This window comes from Tupaia chinensis, unplaced genomic scaffold (genome assembly GCF_000334495.1).
Source record: "Tupaia chinensis unplaced genomic scaffold, TupChi_1.0 Scaffold000146_1, whole genome shotgun sequence".
In the NCBI taxonomy this organism is placed as follows: Eukaryota; Metazoa; Chordata; class Mammalia; order Scandentia; family Tupaiidae; genus Tupaia; species Tupaia belangeri.
Window position 1 is genome coordinate 17829176 of NW_006159616.1, and position 9705 is coordinate 17838880.

Below are 9705 nucleotides of genomic sequence, written 5' to 3' on the forward strand. Positions count from 1 at the left end.
GGGGTGGCCGCTGGGCTGCTGCGGCTAGAGCGGCTGCCGTCATTTGAGGATGATGTGGAGGGCAGGGGCTCCAGGCCTGGCGGAAAACACGCTCAGGAACGCACTGCTAGGCTTAGCTGTCGCAGCCACACAGGGCAGGGCTGGATGAGGGGAGTGTGTGATCCTAAGCGCTGGTGTCTGGCATGGTTTGTGCCTCAGGCACTTCACCACCTCCCCCACCCCAACAAGGACCCAGTTCGGTGTCTCGACATCATTCTGCACTGGCTTCTAGGCACTAGTGCTCCCAGAGGAACATACCTCCCCTCTTCCCAACCCTTACTGCCAAATTTTATTACCTAGAAGGGGATTCCTCATGAGCTTGGGGGAAGGAAGTAGGCAGTAGCAGCCCTGGCGTCTCACTCTCCCTAAGTGGGCAGTACTGCCTGCATCTCTGTTTACGTCTCTGGAAATGACACCCTGGTGTTTGCCGGTGATGTGGTAAACCTGGAGGCTGGCAGCCGTCCGTGTCCCACTCACCGCTCACGGAGCTCCATGCGCTGGAACCCGGGCCAGTTAGAAGATGCAGCACATGTCTGTGTTCTTGACTAAAGCTCACTCACTCCTGAGGAGGCACCTGGCTCAGACACTGGGAGCAGAAAGGCTGGGATGGGACCGTATCCCTGCACTGGTGGCAGGCTGACCCCTGGCCTTGTCCCCTTCATGGAAGGAGGTCAAGGTGGGCTCCTGGCTCGTTCTGGTAGGGCAAGCCCTTCCTGCGCACCACAGGGACCCTGGAGGCTCGCTGTCTTCCATGTTTCCTACTGATGGGTCCCACCCTTAAAAGTCCCTCTGCATTTGGAAGGCAACCCAATGACTGGGTTTATATTGAAGCTCTGCTAGGCCAGCGAGGTGGCATGGTGGTTAAAGCAGTTGGATCTCACATGGCATATTGTGTGGTTTGAGTCCCAGACCCAGTGGCTTGAGGTGACGTGGTGGGCATGTGTGCATACCTACCCAAAATCCCAAGAGGAGAATTGAGGAGACAGGATTGTGGCATGGCCACCTCCCTGGGGAGAGGGGTACTTTCTCACTTTCTTTCTCTCTCTCTCTCTCTGTCTCCAGTGAGCACATGTACCATATAGTAATTTTTTTTTAATTATTAAAATATAAAAATTGAGGCTCTTCCACTTACCTACTCTGTTGCTCTGGGCTGTTTACTCAGCCTCTCTGTGCTTCACTTCCTCCTCAGTGAGAGAAAAGCAGTAACCACTGTGGTGCTGCTTCACAGGGTTGCCTGAGGACTGATGTCCTAGGGGACAGTGCTTGCACGCCTAAGGACTCACTCAGGCCACCCCCTGAAAGCTGATGGCCCAGAGAACTTCCCCTTGTGATGCTAATCCCTGGCCCAAATTAACCCCATATGTATGGCCAGGGTCAAACTCACCATGGGGTGAGTCAAAGGGCAGGAAGAATCTTTTCTGGGATGCCTCCTGCAGACGCAAAGATGGGTGGGAATTCCCACATCCTTGGTTGTTTTAGAGACTCATCAGGGCAGTGGGGAGATGTGGTCCCATCTTCCATGAATACACTGAGAGCTATGGGCAGTGACCCCAGCATTCCACGTGTGGCACTGCCAGATGACAAAGGAGTCAGAGCCGGCCTCAACATCAGGTCATTAGGAGATCCATGGGAGTTAAAAGGCATCTAGGAACTTGAACAGACAGAATATGGTGGGCCGGAATAGAAACGTACTTCTCACAGTTCTGGAGGCTGGGAAGGCCACAGTGCTGATACAGTATCTGGTGAAGGCAGTCTTTCTTGTGTCGTGATAACTACCTACACTGTGAGCTCTACTGCCTGTCATGGTGTGGCAGAGACGAAGGTCCCGCTGTTTGAGGCCTGGTCAGCTCTCAGCTCTTGGTCGAGGATCTCCCTGTGGCAGGACTGTGCTGTGTACGTAGGGCCTGGGTCCCTGCACACACCTGTGGTTTGGACTGGGTGTTTCAAGTATTGTCCTGAGTAAGCTCCTTGCACATCTTGGGGGAGGGAGTGGTGGCTGTACACAGAGCACTGAAACTCTGTCCCCTGGATTGCCTGCAGCCATTACTGGCAAAGCCAGAGTCCTCCCTCTTTGGGGCCTTGATATCACTTGTGTCTGGGGAGGGAAGAGGGATTTGCATTTTCTAGATCTGTGCAGCTGTCCTCATGGGGCTAGTTTTTCTCTCTCTCTTTTTTAATTATAAGAAAGTTCAACTACATGTGCAAATAGAAAGAAGTGGTCCTATGTAGTTATTGGCTCAGGGTCAGTCTTGTTCTTCTGTAGCCCTGCCCAGCTCTCCCCACGGACTTATTTATTTTTGAAGAGGTTTTTGCTAAAGGGCACATGCGCTCACCAGACAGACAGAGTGAGACAGAGACAGAAAGTGAGAAATCACCCCCCCCCCAGGGGGGATGGCCACACCACAATCCCTTCTCCATTCTCCTCTTGGGATCTTGGGCACACATGCACCTGCGCCCAGCGTAAGTTTTAATCCACCAGGTCAAGGACTCGAACTGCGGTCGACTACGTGGGAATCCAGCGACATAGCCATTACGCTAACTGCTGGTCCCCCCACAGGCTTATTTTGAAGTGAATCTGAGACATCTTATCATTGTCTCCAGCTATGTCACTGCGTGTCTCCCAAAGATAAGGCTCTGTTAAATGCATCATGGAATCATTTTCCTGGTGGATCGACTTCCACAAAGAGGCACTGGGCATCTCCTTGCCCTGCAATGACCTGGTGTGGAGGCCCCTTCTTCCTCCTTGCAGACCCCAACTCCAGAGTCAGACTCCTGCTCACACATGCAGTTGTCCTCTTGTGCTGAAAGTCACCAAGGATCCCCACCTCCTAGAGCCTGGATTAGAAGGCACCTTACGTCGTCCAGGCTGCTGTAACAAAATACCAGGCCACGGTTTTGGAGGCCGGCAGATTTGGTATCTGGTGAGGGTGGACTTTCTTGTTTATAGATGACCATATTCTTGCTTGGAAGGCGGAGGGGGCTCTCTGGAGTCTCTATAAAGGCACTAATCTTATTCACTAATGTTATTCATGAGGGTGAAACCCCCATGATTTAAATACCTCCCAAATGCCTCATTGTCAAAAACCCTCACCTTAAGGTGAAGATTTCAGTATGTGAATTTGGGGGGACAAAAACTTTCAGATCACAGCTAAAGGAACCAGGTTATTCAGGTCGGCCTCTCCCCATAGGAGGTCATTTGCCAGCTGGGGCAGCTGCCATCCACCAAGGCCCTCCAGCTGGAGCATTGCGGGGTTCCTCTCCCTCTGCTCACATTCACACAAACTTGGATGACAGTCCCCCTATTTTACAGATGAGGAAACTGAGTACAGGGTGATAAGGAACTGCCTGAGGTCCCACCATTAGTCCGAGGCAGAGGCAGGTTCTCTGATGACCCTGCTCTCCACCAGTCCCCTGGGGTGCTGTCATGGTGACAAGGCCGGGCTCTACCACCTGATGAATCTGAGCAGGTTGGAGGAGGCGGTAGCACTGCTATTGATAGACGACCTTGGGTGTCCTCTGCACATCAGAGAGCCCAGCCCAGACCACCCTCAGTCAGCCCAGACTCTCCCTGAACTTTCCCAGGATCTCAGCCCACAGTTCCGTGCCTGCTCCTTGAAGCTTGCCTTCCTGAGGGGCTCTGTGTCCCCTCCGATGCTGCACCCTGTCCGCCCCGGTGTCCACACTGTCAGCCTCCTCTCCCCCTTTCCTTCTGCCATGCAGTTATCACCGAGCTTTGCCTATTTCTCCGTGTGCTGACAGCTAGAGTGTCAGCTTCTCTTGGACAGAGCAGCATAGGGAGTTCTCTCTACACGTATATGGACAGGATTCATCGTGCATCGTCACTGGATCAAAGAAAATGTTGGGTTTAATTCATCCAGCATTTCCTCTGCTCTGCTACCCCTTCTATGCTGATCAGGGTAGGGGATACCACCACACTGAACATTCACTCTTACTTCCTAGAAACCACGAGAAAAGAGCTCTGCCTCTCTGGTGATTGTTTTAGAACAGCTTTATTGAGATGTAATTACATACCATACAGTTCACCCGTTGCGTATATACAGCTCAGTGGCTTTTAGTATATTCAGAGTTAAGCATCCATCACCATAATCTTCATCACCCCATAAAGCAAAAGTGGACCTGTAGCCATCACTGGACGTCCAACTCCTGCATCTCCCTAAGCCCTTGGCAACTCCAGTCCACTTTCTGTCTCTATGAATTTGCCTATTATGGACATTTAATTTTTTTTAAATTTAGTTTTAATTTGTTGTAGGGCACATGTGCGAGAGAGAGTGAGAAAGTAAGAAAGAAAGCCACTGGGACTCACACCATGATCAGCCATGTGGGAGTCCAGCACCTCAACCCATGACATCTTGCTGGCCCCTCTTGCTGTAATTTTAAAGACCAATGTCAGGGGCCAGCAGGTGGCGTGGCTGTTAAGGTGCTGGTCTTTTACATGGTGGGCCATAGTTCAAATCCTGAACCTGGAGACTTGCTTTATCACTTTCCTTCTTTCTCTGTCTCTCTCTAGTAAATAGAAAAATAGTACTAATAAATAAAAGTAAATAATTCTTAAAAAGAAAAAGACCAATGGTGAGGCCAACAGATGGTGTAATAGTTATGTCACTGGACTCCAATGTAGTCGTCTGTGGTTCAAATTCCGGACCTAGCAACTTAAGACTCACACCAGGCACATGTGCATGCATACCCAAAATCCTGAGAGGGGGACCAGCAGTTAACGTAATGGCTATGTCGCTGGACTCCCACGTGGTCGACCGCGGTTCGCATCCTGGACCCAGTGGCTTAAAACTCAACGTTGGGCGCGTGTGTGTGCGTGCCCAAGATCCCCAGAGGAGAACGGAGGAGAAGGGATTGTGGTGTGGCCATCCCCCCTGGGGGGTGATTTCTCACTTTCTGTCTCTCTGTCTCTCTCTGTCTGGCGAGCGCACACGCCCTATAGCAAGAACCTCTCCAAAAAAAAATCCTGAGAGGACAATGGAGGAGAAGGGATGCAGTGTGGCATCCCCTGTGGGGGGTGTGATTTCTTGCTTTCCATCTTTCTGTCTCTCTAGCAAGCGCACACACCCTAGAGCAAAAATCTCTTTAAAACTTTTTTTAAAAAGATAATCAGTGTGGACCATGAGTAAGGTCCTCATGACAACCCTTGCAAGGGATATTGGTCCATTTTACAGAAGAGGAGTGCAGATGAGTTCTGTGGGGCCACAGGATTAGTTAAGTGATGAAGCCAGGATTGAAAACAGGCCAGCCAGTGGTGTGGTAGTTACGGCAGATGGATCCCACAAGACTGACTGAGTGGTTCGAGCTGCAGACCTGGCAACTTAGGGGAAAAAAAAATACACACACACTGGGTGCCTGAGTGTGCTTGTCCAAAATCTCCAAAGAAGAAATGGAGAAGGGATTGTGGTGTGATCATCCCCCATGACAGGGAGTGCTTTTTCACTTTCTCTCTCTCTCTCTGGCAAGTGCATGCACTTCCTAGAAAAAATTTTTTAAAGGGGAGGGTCCAGTTGCATGCTTGCCGTACCTGACATGGGGCCCTCTGCCTTGGCCGCTGTGGGATGGGTAGGTACTGCATGTCTCCCCCTCCCACCCAAAGCGTGTCTGCAGGGAGGGGGAGGAGAGGCTTCTGTTGTCCTAGCCTGGTGCCCTTGACCTTAACATCTCAGCCACTTCAGATCTGCCCCATTTGGGGCAGGGGTGGATGGAGAAGGGGCAGGGTCCTGCTATACAACGTGTGGTCTGCAGGCCAGCAGCATCACGTCACCTGGGAGCTTGTTAGAAATGTTTCCCCCTCGGCCCCTCCCCCACTCAGCCAGGAGCTGCATTGACAAGATGCCAGGTAATAATCCATATGCGCGGAAAAGCTTGAGAAGTCTTGTTCTAGCACATTCTGCTGCCTAGAAACCTTCAGTAATGCCCAGTAGGATATGGCCGTCTTGGTGGGGCCATAGCAGCAGGAGGAGCTGGACTCTGAGCCTTGCAGCCCCTGGAAACTCAAGGGTCTTGCTCCCTTAGAACTGCTGCTAAAACTGAGAGGGGGAAAAAAGTTCTACTTTCCCTGGGCTGTTTCAGGTCAGATTGTATAGCCTCAAATTGTATTTTTAAAAAGTCAGCCAGAGATGAAACCAGAACAGCAGGAGGGACTTCTTCAATAAAGTGTCTTGGAAAAGCCACCATTTTTTATGTGTGCACCGAAGACTCTTCAAACAGGAACCAGACCCACCGTCAGGAACACAACCCTACATCTTTAAATAACCCGAGGTTCCATTGGCTCCAAGCCGGCAAGGTTTGACAGTTTACACCTGATGACATTTAGAGAACAATTTTGGAGAAAACTGAGGGGGAGGAAATATTTGGTATAACTTGACATTACATCCTCCAGCTGATTGTTCTTTCGTTTGCCAATATACCATTTGTCTGTAAAACACTTAGGCCTTAAAATAGTTGCTGGGGCTTGGTGTCATTGTGGATGAAGGGCGACTGCCCCATTTCTTTGGCTTTTAGACACCCTCAAAATGTTGCAGCGAAATGTCATCCCAGAGGAATTAGCACAACTTATTAAACCCAGATTCTGGCCAAGGAGGGGCCAGCCAGAACTTTGCGGCAGGACCAACTGGCCCTCAGAAGTGACCTCCTAATGCTGCCGCAGTGGTATCTGTCCATGGGCCATATAATTTAGCGGCCAAGCCAGGCCACTCCTGAGAAAGGGGTGCCATTTATGATCCCAGCAGGTTAACAGGCATAAACCAGGATCATCAAGGGCAAAACCCCACCTTTGGCCAGATTCCAGCTGGCCAGTCAGCTCTGCCCCTTTCTAGGAGAAAGAAACAGCCAAGAGAAGGGGTACCTTGGCTCCAAGGTTCTGCTTGCTGAGACTGATGCTCCGGGGCATGGAGACGGGCTTCCTCTCCACAAAGCAGGCCCTGTAGCTCCTGGCACAGGGATCAGAGCCAGCACTGTGTCCCCCCACGTCCCTCTGTGGCAAAGACCATGAACAGCGGAAATGTCAGTCCTTGGAGTGGAGCGAACATGGCGCCCCAGCCAGTCTCTCTTTTTTCTTTCCTCTCTGAGTACACTGAGCTCTAGCTTCTGACCTCCCCTTGTACATTTCATGATCAAGTACATTTCCACTGAAGTTGAATACAGACTCTGGGCTTGCAGTTCTAACCCTGTAAAGGTTACATGGGTGTCCACAGGGCTCAGCCAGTTTCCCATTCACTGCTTCCAAGCCCACTACATCCTCGGTGTACCCTCTGGAACGCTGCCTCGGCCCTGCCCAGCAGAAGGGCCTCATCAGGAAGATAGAGGACAAGGCCCATGTCTGCACCTGGCAGTCCCAAGAGGCCCGCAGAGCCAGGGCAGGGTTCTTTGTACCCTCCAGGGCCAGTGCAGACCCAGGTAGGGAGAGCTGGTTCTGAGAGGCACAGGGTCCCAGGCCTAATCCCGTAGCCCATCCTCTGCCATGTCTCTAACCTGCCCGTTTCTATGTTTGGTCCATAGCCTGAGACTGAAGATGAGAAGAAGCGCTTTGAAGAAGGCAAAGGGCGATACCTGCAGATGAAAGCAAAGCGACAGGGCCAAACGGAGCCTCAGCCCTAGACCCCCACCTCTTGCCGTGGAACCTTGAGCAGCTGCGGCCACAACTGACCCACTTAGAAGTTACCCCCTTGGCCAAGCCCCCACTCACACTGAGAACTGGTGTTGTGTGAAGTATTCGTATCGCAGTGTTAACCTATACTCTCTCCTGAAAACCTGTACACCAAAGCTTTATTTATATCATTCCAGTGTAAATGCTACAAAAGTATTGTCCCAAACGCCGGATACATTCCACGCAAGCCCTAGGGAATAATTCTGAGCACACTGTAAGGTATGTGAAAAATCCAGCACCACTAATAAAGCTGCTGTTCAGCTGGACCCATGAGTCCTGGGTGGTCATTTGTCTTGGGAGGCTGTTTTTCCGCTGGGCATGGGCAGTGGGGGTTCCCATGTGCAACTTCAGCCCTGTACCCCCATGAGCTCACTACCTTCCCCCTGGGTCCCATTGCTCCTGGCTCTAGGACCTGCGTATACCCTAGAAACTCAGTCTGGCTGGTGAGAATGCCCATTTCCCATGAGGCCCTGGTTCCATGTCTTGGCCCAGAAGTCCCACCCTGCTCCCTGGACCTCAGAGACAGCCCAGACCCTGAGAGACTGTGGAGTTCAAGCCACTTTGCCTGGTGGGAGTCCCAATACCCTGCTGCTCCACCATCTAGCTTATGCAGTATGCCAGCCCTGAGCCTTGCTGGGCCTCCCCATAAATGGGGTCCCCTCCCTCGTGCTTATAAGGACTCAGAGAGGTGGTGGGTGGAAAGAACTCAACACGACCTGACCCACTGACACGTATGGTATGTGGAAGCCCCAATTGGTCCCACCCTCATACTAGAAACTGCACAGACACCCTGAGCATGCTATTGGAGGGGGCCTCTGAGCTGCTTGTGGGGTGAGGTCTGTAGGACAGTGTGTGTGTGTCGGTGGTGTTGGCACGAGGCTGTGTATGTGTGAGGCTGTGTGCCTGCATCGCTGTGTTTGTGTGGCAAGCTATGTGTGTGCATCTGTGTCACTTTGTAGTGTGTACATGTGTATAGTATGAAGCTCCAGATGTGTATATCTGTCACTGACCATGTATGTATGTGATGTGAGGCTGTGTGTGTGTACACATTTATGTCACTGCATAGTGTGTGAGTCTGCATGTGTGCATCTGTGCATGGTGAGAGGGTACCTGTGTGTCAGGGTTTGGGCATGCAGCTGGGTCACGGTGTGCCTGTACCTCTGATCCAGCAGCATGGGGGCAGGGGAAGAGGTAAGCCACTAAGGCCACTGCACGGGCCAGAGCCCCATACCGCATGGCTGGAAAAGGCACCTCCTCCAAGCACACCTGGAAGAGGCACCTGGAAGACCGTTCTCAGCTCGGGTTCTACTCAGGTTCATCCCTGCAGCATAAACATCTGTACCTCCTAGGGAAGGAGACTGGCCCCCAACAGCTGCAGCCTTACATGAGGCTCCCTCAGGCTCCTAGAGAGAGACAGCTCAGCTCCAGATGTGCAGAAACATCCGCCAAGAATTTTGGAATCTGTCTGGGGCCCCAGTCCCTGCTGACAGGGTTATTTCCTGCCTGAGAGCTGGGGGAGGGAACACAAAGCCACAGCAAACAGCCCTTTCCCCTGCCTCTCAGCCCCCCTGGCCTGAGGCAGCCTCAGTCGCCAGCTTCACCACCACCCATGCCAGGATGGTGCTCTGGGATGCAGCCTTCAGGGTGAGCAGACGGCCCAGCCAGGCCAGGTGAAGCAAGGCCTGCGAAACTAACACAGGCCACACTATCCCTAGCGGTGCCTGAGCATAGGGTCTCATTGAGGGGAGCAGGTCCCCAAGACATCTACATCTTTCATAAGAAAGCAACCTTGGCATCAAACTTCCTATTTCAGTCCTGGCTTGGTCACTCATCTGTGCGGCTCTGGACAAGCCAGGTACCTAAAACCCACCACTGAGGTGTGTGAAGCACTCTGCAACCACCAGCAGCATGGTCACTTCTCCCAAAGCCAGCTGAGGCCAGGGCAGAGGCCTGGTACGGACAGCAGTGGGTGAGACAGGCTGGTGGAGGGGAGATTGGAG

At 52.1% G+C, this 9705-nt stretch overlaps 1 protein-coding gene across 1 annotated transcript in view; it reads left to right on the top strand.

The window, feature by feature from the left end:
• Positions 1-7971, top strand: part of ACOT7 (acyl-CoA thioesterase 7) — a 139117-nt gene extending 131146 nt beyond the window's left edge. The window contains exon 9 of the mRNA XM_014586603.2: positions 7558-7971. Within this exon, the coding sequence (XP_014442089.2) occupies positions 7558-7656 (99 nt within the window). The 3' untranslated portion in view covers positions 7657-7971. The remainder of the gene's footprint in view (positions 1-7557) is intronic.
• Positions 7972-9705: the final 1734 nt, after the last annotated feature.